The sequence below is a fragment of the Cebus imitator genome, unplaced genomic scaffold (genome assembly GCF_001604975.1).
Source record: "Cebus imitator isolate Cc_AM_T3 unplaced genomic scaffold, Cebus_imitator-1.0 Scaffold512, whole genome shotgun sequence".
NCBI classification, from domain to species: Eukaryota; Metazoa; Chordata; class Mammalia; order Primates; family Cebidae; genus Cebus; species Cebus imitator.
Genome location: NW_016107827.1, coordinates 1,759,273 through 1,774,119, shown reverse-complemented (window position 1 = coordinate 1,774,119; position 14,847 = coordinate 1,759,273). Strand labels below are relative to the sequence as shown.

General features: G+C 45.0%; 1 protein-coding gene across 11 annotated transcripts in view; it reads left to right on the top strand.

Annotated features, from left to right (window-relative positions):
• Positions 1-14,847, top strand: part of MYT1L (myelin transcription factor 1 like) — a 251,956-nt gene that overhangs the window by 59,393 nt on the left and 177,716 nt on the right. For all 11 annotated transcript variants that reach the window (XM_037733293.1, XM_017514051.1, XM_037733292.1 and 8 more), the window contains exons 3-5: positions 10,828-10,882; positions 11,044-11,077; positions 11,369-11,431. In XM_037733293.1, the coding sequence (XP_037589221.1) occupies positions 10,828-10,882; positions 11,044-11,077; positions 11,369-11,431 (152 nt within the window). The remainder of the gene's footprint in view (positions 1-10,827; positions 10,883-11,043; positions 11,078-11,368; positions 11,432-14,847) is intronic.

The following is a 14,847-nucleotide window of genomic DNA, read 5'->3' as shown; positions in this document are numbered from 1 at the left end:
TTTTATTTAGTACAACTCGGCACATATTTATCCAGACACTGCCTTGTGCCAAGCACTCCACTGGGGACTGCAGAATGAGAGGATGCATGATGCACCCTGCTTCCTTCCCAGGATTGCCAGGCTGCAGCTCCTGGGTGGCGTTTTCCTGGCATGCAGAGAGCCACCTCTCCTAGGAATGACCCAGCTCCCCAGGCCTTCAGGACCACAGCTTCGGAGGAGACACTCTCAGCTGCTCCCTTGTCTAGTGCAGGGAATGTAGGAGTCCAAATCCTGTTAGAAATAAAGAGTTAGTTGAATTAAGGGAGATTGTGAAGAGTCCTAGAAAAACATTCTCATCCAGAAGAGAAATTATGTTCCCACCACACACACACACACACATGCCCTTTAGACTTTGTAAATGTAACTAAGTGTTTGGCTGTAGGGCCCTGGAGACTGTGCTCTGTGTACTGGTTCAGGGACTGAAAGGCTAGTATAAAATGTGGTATTGTGAGAAGTAATCAACAGTACCCGGAAGGCTTCATCTTACCCTACATAACATGCAGTTACCTGTAAGGGCTATGCAGTTATCTATAACTGAGGGTCTCTTATTTACAAGAAACCCTGCAACAAATTGAGAAACCACAAAATTCAAGAAAGAATTTAAAATGCCCTCACCCTCAGGAAGTGTGTACTGGTGTGTAGCTGTTTCTGAGTTTGTAAATAGGTGAAGAGTCCTAGAAAAATATTCTCATCCAGAAGAGAAGGTTATGTTCCCACCACACACACACACACACACACACACTCTCTCTCTCTCTCTCTCTCTCTCTCTCTTTTTAGATTTTGTAAATGTAACTAAACATTTGTTTCTTATCCCTTTGGGAAAACTTACAACACCCAGACATGGAAATGAGAAGAATGCACCAGGCATCCCTTCAGCATCTGCTCTGTACCCGGTCAGGCGCAGTGGCCCATACCTGTAATCACAGCCCTCTGGGAGGCTGAGGTGGGTGGATCACTTGAGCTCAGGAGTTCAAGAGCATCTTCTATGTACCAAGCTCTGTACAAGGTTCTTACCTAAGATTTTTATTCAGTCCTCTCCACCACCCGACGAGGTAAGCAGGGCTTTTACACATGAAAATAGTCAGATTCACAGAGGTGACCGTGTCCAGCATAAGAAGGTACTGTGTGTGGAGCCAGCACTGCTGGTGCAGACCGTCACCATGTAATGCACGCGCATGCCACTGCTGCCCCACACGATGCACAGGCCAGCATCCTCAAGCGATCAGGTGAAGGGGCTGCCACCGACAAGGAGGAGTTCAGGAATAGGAAGATGCTGAAATCTGGGGAGCCAGCAGAGTAGACAGAGGATGCTGCCCGCCACAGGCCCCTGGACAGCACGTGCAGAGATGCTCAGAGCCACACAGCCTCGAGAGCCCACTTCCCACCTGCCCACCACGGCCAGGCAGTCCTGCCGTGTGCCCGGTGCTCTGCAGGAATAGGGGGTGCAGGTGGGAACGTGGCATGGTCTCCACTCTGGAGCTGCAGCTGGCCTGGCAGGAGGGCGGATGCCTCATGGGCACATTAAGAGAAGACCAGAGTTATTTTAAAGGCATGTAGAAAGTTTATGGAAACTTGTTTGGAGCAACTTTCAGGGAGATTAAAGAACAAGTTACTCCAAGAGCAGAGATGAAGAGCAAATAAATTATTAAACATTGAGCAAAAGCTCACAGGCTAGAGGACCGCTTTGTGGGGAGCCGGTACATTCTGAACCTTTGCCACGGGTGGTTCCAGTATCTACCCAGGACCCACAAACGTCCTGATGGGCCCTATTCTGGGTTTTGAAGGCCAGCATGGGAATCTCATTCCTGTAACAATTACATAATCCGAAAGCATCAGCTGATGTCTGGCTTCTCCAGGATGCTCCAGAGGCCCTGGGCTTCAATGTCTGCTCTTTCTCTCAGTCTCAGTCATCCTCCTGGTAGACAGCAGGAGACCCAGGGCGCACCTGCACCTCCAGGCAGCCTGGGCTCACTGTTGCTAGGTCCAGCTTCAGAACCAGCTTGGAACAGCAGAGCAGCAGAGGTCAATCCCTGAAGCAGGGTGGGCAGGAGGCAAAAGCCCAGGAATGAATGGCCATGAGGGCCCCAGGCTCGAAAACTGCCGTGTGGGGTAGCACGTGCCCCTCCCACAGGAACGCTGCCCCTCCCACGGGAACACTGGTCCTGTCACGGGAACACAGGCTGCCCCTCCCATGGGAACACTGCCCCTCCCACGGGAACACTGGTCCTGTCCTTTCCACGGGAACACTGGCTGCCTCCCCCTCCGGCTACCTGAGGCCAAGAGAAATGTAAAGCAGTGATTCCAGATCATCGCATTTTTCCAGGAAAAAAACCAAAAATCCAGATTTTGATATAAAGCCTGGAAATTTTCAGATGTTGGTACAATTTGTTCAGCACTGAGAACCCAATGGAACAGTTCTGTGGCTGGGCCGTGAGACTGTTCAGGTGCCTCTAGCCCCGAAATTCTGATTCTTTGAATTTTCTCCCAGAACTTGCTTGCAAGTTAAAGGAATAGAGAAGTTATGGGAAACACATTCAAGTTTAGAAAATCAGATTTTAACATGAAAATAAGGATTTATTTTCTTATTTTTATGCTGAGGCAGAAGACAGCAACATCTATTTTACCAGCAACAACAAAAATAGTAAAATGCTTGAAGGGCACCTGAGTTGATGTCTCCTCTGAAGATCTGGAATGGGTGCCTTACTTCCCAAATTCCTTCATGTGAAAGTAGATATCACGCTGTGACTGGAAATGCAACCATTAAATCTGAAAGAGACTTCAGATCGTCAGATGTTGGCTCTTAGCGTGAACAACAAAGCTTCACGGGGGCCCCATGTTGTCTGTGGTCACCGCTGCCTGCACGGCAGCTGACAACCCCCTTGGCCTGAGATGAGGGCTCCAAAGTGAAGTGAGGCCTCTCTCTCCCTGGCCCCTAGCACGTCCCCAAAAATTCTTCTCATGCGTGTTTTGGGGCTTCTCGGCTGTTATCATACGTGACATAAATTGAGCAACCCGTTTTCATGGATGTAGAACTGCTAGACCATCTATTTTTGAATAAAATCAAATGTCAATTATTTTGTGAAAGCATCACCACTGCTTTGATTACCCTGTAGTCATCTTTGACGCCTTTGAGACTTGGTTCTGGTTTGGTGTAGTTTCAAATGTTCCATTAGGCTCCTGGCTCAGATATGGATCTGAAGAAGCCATGCTTCTGAAGCCAAGGAATTCCAGGATTTTCCCAGAGCAAATTCCCTGTGGCTCTTTTTGAAGCTGTGAAAGGCCCCTTGCCATGTTGAAGTTCCTGTTCTGACTTCTCACTTAAGGTTGAATGACTCCGTGCAGCCTGACCAGCATTCCATGGACACGGCACCCCATCCCACATGTAGAAATAGAGGCATAGGTACTTCTGGCTGCGTATGGAGTGGATATTTCCTTGAAACTTTGTATCTGTGTTGTGAGAATTTTTTAAAACTGTAATGAAATTATTAACATTGTAGCTGACCAAGAGATGCATTAGTACATTGTAATTATTTTATTCACTCAATCATTTAGCTGAAATTTACAGTTGCCTACCATAGGCCAGGAACTTTTCCATCACCGGGTCCACCAGCTTGAGAGGTGGGATCCTTTCGTATTTTGACAACCTGCTTTTCCAATATTGTATTTTGCTTTTCCTGTATTGTATTTTGACAACTTGCTTTGCCTCTATTCAAAAGACCAGTGGCTGAGTGCACCTCATGATGGCAGTCCCCCGCCTCTGATGGGTCCAGCTCCCAGCTCTGCGCCCACACAACACACATGGGTCTGTGGGGAGGGGCTGGGGGCACCTCTGAGGCACAGTTTGGCGTGGTGTCCTCAGTGCTGTTGCTCTAGTTAGTGCTACCCCGGGTGGCTACACTCTCCCAAGCTGACTATGTCAAGATGATGGAGCTCCTTTCTGGGGTGCCTGTCACAGGGCATCTGTATTGCAGCCTGTCATCATTTTGATTGCCGTTTTCTTAGGATTTGTAGCATGATTTTTAAAGTGTTTGTCTCAAACTAGGCATAGAAGTCTATTAAGCATTCAACTATGCCATTTAGAAGGATTTATTTTTAGGGTTCATGATAATACGTGTGCTGCTGTATCGCTTTAGTTTTATAGTCTCAAGACATTGGAGAAAGCGCATCCCACATTTCCCAAGACTGTGTTGATTTCAACTATTCTACGTGTGCCAGGAAATTTCCCAGATGTCCTGGAAGTCCCAGTAATTTGGCCTTAAAGCTGTATCTCACAGACGTCTTCTTGCCCTAGGAAACAGCCTCAACATTATTTGGCAGGCTACGTATCTGTAACCATTCATTTGAAAGCATGGCCACCAGGCTCAGGCACTCTCTGTCTGTGGGGAGGCATGCCCAGAGTCTCCCCATGGTGGGAGGGAGTCTTCCCGAGGTTGCTCCAGACCAGAGCAAGGACACAGCCACGCATAGATACCTGACACTTGGATGTTTTCCTCACCTGTAGCTGAATGTCAGCTCCCAGCTGTGCCCTCCAGAATGTCTACCTAAGAAGTGATTAGCAGAGGCCGGTCACTGGGGACTTGAATCAGGAGAAAGGCTAAGACATGTTAGAGTCCAAACTTACTTTGATTTTATACACATTTTTAAACCTCTTTAGTTCTTTGCTATAAGAGAATTCATAACCAAAGAAGGGTAGAGGGATGCTTTTTCTGTTTCAGTGTAGGTCAAGGTCATGTTTTATAATATCTTCCTGAGCGTTCCTGTATGCCACAGATCTGAAGCTTACTAAATATTATTGACTAGTTCATAAAACAATTAACTTTCAAATCTCATTCCAATCAACTTCAAATATGCTATTTCCAATACTGTCTTTCATTTTCTAAAACATGCTACCTACAAAATCATGTTTATACCTGAGTACAGATGGATAGTTTTACCTTGTTTCACCCCAGAGATTGTCAAGATCAGCACGCAAAGCAGCAGACAGCCAGTAAGCCTTAGCTGTATCTTCGCTGTTCTTGCCAAGGTCATTTTTATTTTCTCATTTTAATTTCTCTTGACTTTGTTGGCACCAACCTTGCCCGACCAAACAGGAACACCTGTACACAGCGACGGGGTGAAAGGGACAGATCCAGGGATGGGGCTCTCATTCCTCGAGAAGATGGCTTCACGAATTGCCATCCACATTAATAAAAAAACATGGAAAGGAGGAAAAGGAAAAATTAGGAGCAGACAAACCAAGCCTCTTTTTCCTGTTTATAATTTAACAATTATAAACCATGATGCAATGAACTATAAACCCACTCATATCTTCTCTTTTGTGACCTGATAAAATGCTATCCTTTTAAAATATGAGTATCAGATATAAATCCCAAATGTTAATGTATTTACACTACATTAATTTCACTAAAAAGCAGAAAATATTGTCATATTTTAGAAAACAAATTTTAATTATTGTAGTTCTCCATTTAAACAGTTTTCAAGGATGACTAGAAAATATAAATTCTGATCCTTGCTAATCTTCATGGATGTATTTTTAGGAGCCCAGACTTTCTGGAGCTGGAATTAAGAAGTGGAGGTGTTTTCTATGATGCAGGGTTGTAGAAGGCTGCCCAGCTCCCTGCTACCTTGGAAGGAGTAATTCCTGGGAAGAAGCTCTCTTGGGAAAACCCCTGAATTTGGTTAGACCTACATACTTGCATGGCCTCTTGCCAAGACTTCCAGTTTCTCTTCAACATTCCTTCCCGAGCCCTCCTTACCCCTCACAGAGGCCAGGACTGACCTCTGGCCCATCCCCTCTTCTTGATGGTGCTGACAAGCAGGCGAATTGAGCAGCAGGAGCTTAAAGGCAGGGTCCGGCTGGTTGGCAAAATGGACGTTGCTTCCTGGATGATGGAGGAGTGACTGTGGCAGGGAGGGAGGCCTGGAGCTCAGGTTCTGGGCTCGAAGTGGGAGCTGTCTGTAACCCGGCCTGAATCCAGGCCCCCATGCCTGGTTCCCGCAAAAGGACTCTGTGGGGGAGGGGAGAGCACGTCCCTGCGGCTAGAGACGCGGGTTAGGAGAGCCTTGCTGGTCTCTGGCAGGCCTGGGACCCAAAGTGAGCTCCTCCTGGGTTCACAGTTGTGGCCTACTGTGGTACTTGATATCAGAAAGCAGCCTCTGGGGACTCAGCGGGATTTTACTGACTTTATGAAATTTTCATGCATTTACAATATTAGATCTTGGCCAGATGCTGTGGCTCACACCAGGAACCCCAGAGCTTTGGAAGGCCGAGGCTAGGATCATTGCAGTCCAGGAGTTCAAGACTAGCCTGGGAAGCAGAGCAAGACCCAGCTCTACAAAAATTAAAAAGATCAGCCAGGCATGGTGGCATATGCCTGTAGTCCCAGCCACTCTGGAAGTGAAGCTCAAGGCTACAGTGAGCTATGATTCTGCCACTGTACTCCAGCCTGGGTGACAGAGTGATACACTGTCCCTAAATATAGGTATCAAATATAGAGGCATTATAATCTCTTCACTGAGGCCCAACCTGAGGAAAGCATCCCTTTTATTGGAAGGAAAAGAGAAGGAAGATCATAGTAACAAAATAAATCCTGAGTCCAAATGTAAAGTTTTCATATTAGAAACTAATTCACCTGCTCCCTCTTCATAAGTCACCCCTGACAGCTTTATTGGCCCCAAATAGATTCCTTAAATTCAAGACTTGTATAAAACAAATTTTAAATCTTCTTAGAAAACATCCTTATTTTAAAAATAAATATTGGACTTCCAAATAAAAGGATCAATGTAAAAGTGGAGATTTAAGGGTGATTTTCTAAATGTAAATTACTGGAAAGTTCATCAGAAACCCCAGCAATGATAACTGAGGTGAGCTTTCTCCAGTTCCAAGGAAGATCAGAAGTGATATCTTAGAAAATGCTGTTGAGTCCTTCACAGGTTCACTAAGTGAAGTTTGCAGTCAGGCCCTGGGGCCACCAGAAGAATGAATCCAAATGGACCTGTGCTGAGGCTGCCAATGACAGTCTCCTGTAGTGGGCAGGCCCTGGATGGAAACAAGCCCAGGCGTTCTTTCTGGGAGGGTAGGAGAGATGGGAAGGGCAGGAGGGAGGGGCTGGGGAGTCCTGAAGAGACAAAGTGTGGGGGTGCCGGTGAGGGCCAGCGGCCCTAGGACCACGCGCCGGCGGGTGCACACATCAGAAAATGAAAACCTCCTGGCATTTCAGACCATACGTTTTATGCTTTGTGCTTAATCTGAAACTCGCTGGCAGTTGGCACTTATTGAACAGCTATGTAAATGTAAAATTTTAAACCATTTTGAAACCCTTCAGATTCGGGTTTCATTGGCTGAAAGGGAAAGAATGGGGAACCCCCATCTGTTTAGTGCTGTGCTCGGCATCTTTTACAAAGCATCTCCAGTCATGCTCGTGGCGAGGGGGCCTTGTTCAGCAGAGGAAGTACGTTGCAGAGCTGCTGTCATCCAAACAGGACTGTGCTGGGAGAAACCAGCGGGGAGGGAACAGGGAGTCCCACCACAGACCAGACTGTGGTAGGAATCTCACATTCAGCAAGAGGAGTATTTCAGTGTGGGGGGGGTACGATTTCTATAACAACTGATTAATGGAAGAATTCGCTGACTGGAAAAAAAATACAGTTGCCCCTACATGCACAAAAATTACTGAAAGGATGAAGAATTTAATTATAAGAATAAAACAATTCTTATCAAACCATATGAGCAGTCAGCTAATGAGGTTTCGATGTAATGCCCGCCAAGGATAGCTAGCTACACCATGCTTCTGGACACAGGTTCTCCCTAAGCTGCAGCCAGCAGAATCATAAACGCTGGTTTATTCATGAGATGCTGGATCAGGGTGAGCAAGCTGGGTGCTGGCTGAGTGTGGCTGGCCCTGCTCCACGAGGAACTTAGAGAAGACTGCCCGGCTGAAGGGAGCCCACAGCCAAGCCGGACTCCGGCACTCCCACCCCAGCCCCAGCTTCGTCCCTCCTGGACATACCAGTCTCTCCAAGCCTTTGGGTTTCTGCACATCCTGTTCCCTCTGTGAGGAACACACCCTCACCACAGTTTTTTGGGGTTTGTTTTAACCTGAAACATCCAATTAACCCTTAAAATTCAGCCCAAATTTCGGTTGCTCCAGGAACCTTCTCTTTCTCCTTCCTTAGGATGGGTTAGATACGGCACATCCGAGGCTCCATTACACCCCACGGAAAACATTCCTCAGTATATGGGCCCTCATTCCAGGTGTTAACTCAATTTTGGATTCCTTAAAGAATACACTTTTACCCCAGCATCTCTGCATCCCCCATCCTGTGACAAGGGCAGGGGACCCCAGGAAACTCTGTTTCTTGTGGATGTGAATGGCATTTCCGCCATCAGTTCAGGCTTCTTGATTCTCAGCTCATCTCTGCCTCATGTCACTTTGGCCCTAGATACCTTTGCTGGAATTTTGTGTGTTTTGAAATGTTTTCATGTTGAATGGCAATTTCAGAGCATTGATGAGTTACCCAGGGTGCTATTTGTTTAAATGTCAGATCCACATGATGTGGCTGCAGTCAGAGTTTCATATCCTAGGCATATCTTTAAACGACAGAAAACCCAAAAGCTGCCAGATACACCACTGCGTTGTGTGGGTTCTTCCATCAGAAAGTTTTTAAACCCTTTTCTTCCTTTCTCGGACAATTATGTTCCCGAATTGGCCAATGGTGCGACTAGCCACAGATGCGGTCAGGCCACGGCCCAAGCCCTTGCTTCTTAGGCCACTGCCAGCCTCCTCCCAGCTTACTCCTGACTCCTCTGCCTGCCCCTCTGTGCCCTCTCTCAAGCTGCCAATAACTTGTTTTTTTCTAAAACGTGTTTGCAACTGGCCGTCCCCACGCTTGAGAAAGGCCAGCATCTGTCTATGCAGCTGGACCAGCAGGGTCTCCCAGGACGGCCCTTCCAGCTCTGCACGTGGCCCTGGCTCAGGCCCGCCACCTGCATGAGATCGGACATCGTCCTTCCAACATCTGCCTCAGGCACCTCCTTGGCCTGCAGCATTCCCAGCAGCTGGACTCATTCATTCACTCATTCACTCAGTCGCTGTGTATCAAGCCTCTAGGTAAGGTACAAGTCATAGAGGCCGTCTCTTTTACTTCCTTTCACATCTAAACAAACGGTCCTCATGGATCACAACTTTCCCCAGCAACCTTCCTTGGCATCCACTTCCCATTGGCTCCTGCTTTTCTGAAATTCTTGTTTTGATGTTAAATCTGGTACATCATTATGTCTGTACATAGAGATAGCCCATTAAGAGATTTTTAGCTCCTTCAGTGAGCTTGTGTTTTTATTACATGTATGTTTTTACCCCCGATATCATAATCCTCAGCCACAGTGTTCATGAATAGCTGGTGGTTTGTTGACGTCAACATTAAATCAGGCTCTGTCCATGTGGATTTCTGGGCCCTTCGTGCTGTAGCAGTCTGGTGAGTCGCACCTCCCTAGTCCTGTGGTTTATTTCAGCGGCAGGTCCACCCTGCTCTTTTCTGGAGTCTGCATCGAATAGAGCCACAGGCATCTAACAAGTCTTCTTCACTCAATTCTGACATTCCTCCTGTAAATCTGGAGGAAGTGGCTGGTGCGCAGTGTCAGCCGGCGTGCAGGCCATCCAGCGGGGCTCTGGCCAGCTCCCACTGCTCATCTCTTCTCAGTTCCTGTCTCCTGAGTAGAGCTCTCCTGCTCCGCAGCTTGCTATGTGTAAACTCTTCACATGCTGTGGGAATATGTGGTGAACAAATGCACTCGTGTATATCCACCACGAAACATCAAGCCCCTGAGGCTTAAAGAGAACATATACAGACACGTGATTTTTGGTCCTACTCCAAAACCTTCTACTCAAAGCATCTTGGGTAATGCAGGTGGTTGAATTTTAGTTTTCTCATGTATAACATAGATATAATAAATATACTTTCCTTACGAAATTGTTGTGTAGGTCCCACAAAGTAATATATGAAAGCATTTGTAATGTCCCAAGTGTAAGATGTGTCCGTTCCTATGAGTAGAGCATCTAGACACCTCAAAGGAAACCTAGCAAGTTAGATAAATGTGGAGGACAATTGTGTTCCACAAATTAAACTGCATCAAGAGTGAGCCCGGGTGGTAACGCCCTTGCACTATACCTACGCCTCGTACTTAACTGCTTAATCATATTAAACCTTTCAGTTGCAAGAAGAATCTAAATATTATATATTTATATATATACAATATATGTGTGTGTATTTATAATATATATCATATATATAATATTTAGATTCTTCTTGTAACTGAAAGGTTTATATGTATAAAATATATGTCGTTTATACATATAAATATGTTTTATACATATAGATAAAATAAATAAATAAATAAATATGTATATATCTTTACTTTCTTGGCTATCTGTTATATTCTTGGTACAAAGTACAACTCAGAAACACACAGTAGTTTCATCAAATCCTTGAAAAGAGAGGAACTAGATAGCACTTCAAGATTCCTCAAAATCTGCCCCGTTGTGGAAGGCAAGGGCCTCTTGCTTAAATGCTCCCTTCAAGATGAAGGTCTGTTTGTAATTGTTTGAACAATTCATTTAGATTGCCTGACCTTCGTCTTACCCACCCTCTGCCCTTGGAGAGGGCTTCCCTTCACGGAGTGAAACAGGATGAAAGCCCCATCACTAAAATGCCCGCGGGAGCGAGCCGTCCCTGTGGGGCTGGCTGGTGCAGGCAGGATGAGAACATTGACGGCTGCTCATCTATCCCCAGATGGAGGTGGACACCGAGGAGAAGCGGCATCGCACGCGGTCCAAAGGGGTTCGAGGTACGTCCGTGCTTCTCTGCTTCCTGAGGCCGGCTCAGAGTCGCCTTCCTCCTGTGGAACTGAGGCTCGATTCACTTCACACCACCCTTTCGGTAATTTTCTGTGGAAGAGGGGCGCTGGTGATCGATGGTAAATGTTTATCTGTTTCCATCTCTCTGCAGTTCCCGTGGAACCAGCCATCCAAGAGCTGTTCAGGTTAGTGCCATGTGGGTAAAACACCTCCCCATTAGCGGTTTGGAAAACTCACGCCTTCTAATGGGCACGCTGCACTTTTGAGCTCCTCCGTAGCTTGCTCACGCCCTGCTGCACTGATGAAATTAATTCCCCGGAGACTTGCTCGTAAAAAGCCTCCCAAATTCCCCCTCCTTTGGATTGTGTGATTTCTCTCCTGTGTCTGGGCTTCCCTCCTTCTCTTTGCTGCGACGGCCGTGCTCCATCTCACCTGCCTGCCTGCAGCACTGTGTAATCAATTCTTTCCTGTTGCAGCTGTCCCACCCCTGGCTGCGACGGCAGTGGTCATGTCAGTGGCAAATATGCAAGACACAGAAGGTAATGCCTGCATCTTTTTTCCACAATGTGCTGTCTAAAGTGACTTATTTAGGGACCCAGTCTTAATGATGAAATGTGTGGGCAGGTGTGCTTGGAAAGCAATGCACATTCTGCTTTCTCTTTCTTCTCTCACTGGAAGTCGGTCTTTGTCTCTTGACAAGGTTCTCAAAACATAAGCTGTTCTATCTCGTGGGCAGAATAGGTGATACTCCTAAGGGTGACACACATTCAGACCAGCCTCAACCTAATTTTCCCACCTGCATACGTGGCGCTCAGCACACAGCCACCTACGAGCTTCCCATTCCTTACCAAGGAGCCCCAGTTCTCCTTCTGCACTTCCTCATTCTGGAAGCAGCAGATGCTACACAATGAAAGGTCAATTAAAATGTGACCTGCTGACCTGTCGGTAGACTCCACTTCCACCGTTTAACAGGGTTCATCCTGGGACACTAAGCCCATTCTTACATCTGGGTGGCTACATCTAGAGGTGAAGGTCAGGGCAGATCAAGCTGGCAAGGCTGGGACTTCAGTGATCACATCGATCTTGCAAATACCGGCACATCAGGTCTGTGGCAGGAATAGGTGTGGAAGACCTTTAGAAACTAAGGGGGTAGGTGATGATTGTCAGAATGTATCATGGCAGCATTATATCTTATATGCCTATGGCTGACTGTAAGTTACACATCAGTCCTTTAGATGTTTTTCTGGTAAGCATTTTCTTCCCTATGCTATTCATGAAGATGTGCTTTCAATAGAAAGGTTTCAATTATGATGAGGGAAAAGAGTTTACAGGCTAGGATATGCTTTTAGCTTGACTTTTAAGACCAAGGTGACTCCAGTCTAGCAAACCCTCAGTGAGCAGACCCAGCTGCAACGCTGATTCTAAAGTAGGTGCCTCTGCCACACGTCTGGGTGGCCTCTCCTCATGGCCTTGCGTTTCATCTCCTTTTCAGTGAAACATTAACTTACGAGTGAAATCAAGCAATTATTTTCGTCGTTCTTTAGTAAAATCAAAGGAAAAATTCCAAACTACTCCCAAATCTTCATGCTAGCATCTGCAGCAGCAGGGAATGTTTAATGGAGGTCCCTCATGAAATGATTGTCTGATTTCCTCTGTTACAGACCAAAGGATTGTGGGCTATTTTTCAGATAATTTTGCAATTTCAATTATTACATTTTGTCAATTATATTATGATTGTTATTGTATAAAATAGTAAATTATTGAATTACGTAATTGAAATAAGTAGTTAACTTAAAATATTATTTTATGAAGAAATGTGTATGTCAGCACTTAATCTAAAAGTCTAAAACACTTCATTGTTTATGTTTTCAAAAGAAGTTAGTCACCGATGAGAAAACTCATTTTCCCCAATCATCTCTTCATTAGTCAGACTTTATCACACTGTTATATAAAATTAAATTTGGCTAAAAGTTTATTTTTTTCTAATTTTCATGTATACGTAGTAGGTGTATATACTTATGGGGTACATAAAATATTTTGATACAGGTATGCAATGTGAAATAATCACATCATGAAAGGTAGGGTTTTCATCCCCTCAAGCATTTATCCTGCTTGTTATGAGCAATCCAAATATACCCTTTTACTTATTTTTAAATGTACAGTTATAAAAAGTTTTAATTAGGTGTGAGCTTGATATAATATTATAGCCATAGTTTTACAGGAAAAACCATGACATTTCCAAATAATTTCAAACATTCATATGTTTAACCAAGGTGCATTCTACTAATTCTGGCAGGATTGTTGCATAGGTACATACATGGCAATGTGGTTTGCTGCTTCCATCCCCCGGTCACCTGTATCTGACATTTCTCCCCATGTTATCCCTCCCCAACCTCCCTACCACCCACTGTCCTTCCCATAATCCCCTCCAACAGACCCCAGTGTGTAGTGCTCCCCTCCCTGTGTCCACGTGTTCTCATTTTTCAACACCCACCTATGAGTGAGAACATGCAGTGTTTGATTTTCTGTTCTTGTGTCAGTTTGCTGAGAATGATGGTTTTCAGATTCATCCATGTCCATACAAAGGACACGAACTCATCGTTTTTTATGGCTGCATAGTATTCCATGGTTTATATGTGCCACATTTTCCCTGTCCAGTCTATCATCGATGGGCATTTGGGTTGGTTCCAAGTCTTTGCTATTGTAAACAGTGCCGCAATGAACATACGTGTGCATGCGTCCTTACAATAGAACAATTTATAATCCTTTGGATATATACCCAGTAATGGGATTTCTAGGTCAAATGGAATTTCTATTTCTAGGTCCTTGAAGAATTGCCACACTGTCTTCCACAATGGTTGAACTAATTTACACTCCCACCAACAGTGCAAAAGTGTTCCTATTTCTCCATATCCTCTCCAGCATCTTTTGTCTCCAGATTTGTTAATGATCGCCATTCTAACGGGCGTGAGATGGTATCTCAATGTGGCTTTGATTTGCATTTCTCTAATGGCCAGTGATGATGAGCATTTTTTCATATGTTTGTTGGCCGCATAAATGTCTTCTTTTGAAAAGTGTCTGTTCATATCCTTCACCCACTTTTGAATGGGGTTGTTTGATTCTTGTAAAGCTGTTTTAGTTCTTTGTAGATTCTGGATATTAGCCATTTGTAGATTCTGGATATTAGCCCCTTGTCAGATGGGTAGATTGCAAAAAACTTTTTCCCATTCTGTTGGTTGCTTGTTCACGCTAATGATTTTTTCTTTTGCTGTGCAGAAGCTCTGGAGTTTAATTAGATCCCATTTGTCTATTTTGGCTTTTTTTTGACAATGCTTTTGGTATTTTAGTCATGAAGTCCTTGCCTACGTCTATGTCTATGTCCTGAATGGTTTTGCCTAGGTTTTCTTCTAGGGTTTTTGTGGTGTTAGGTCTTATGTTTAAGTCTTTAATCCATCTGGAGTTAATTTTGGTGTTAAATGTCAGGAAGGAGTCCAGTTTCTGCTTTCTGCACATGGCTAGCCAGTTTGCCCAACACCATTTATTAAACAGGGAATCCTTTCCCCATTGCTTGTTTTTTTTCAGTTTGTCAAAGGTTAGATGGTTGTAGATGTGTGGCGTTGCCTTCAAGGCCTCTATTCTGATCTGTTTTGGTACCAGTACCATGCTGTTTTGATTACTGTAGCCTTGTAGTATAGTTTGAAGTCAGATAGCATGATGCCTCCAGCTTTGTTCTTTTTGCTTAGGATTGTCTTGGCTATATGGGCTCTCTTTTTGTTCCCTATGAAGTTTAAGGTGGTTTTTTCCAGTTCTGTGAAGAAGGTCATTGATAGCTCGATGGGGATACTGTTGAATCTATAAATTACTTTGGGAAATACGGCCATTTTCATGATATGAATAGATCTGCGTATACTGAACCATCCCCGGGATGAAGCCTACTTGATCGTGATGGATACAC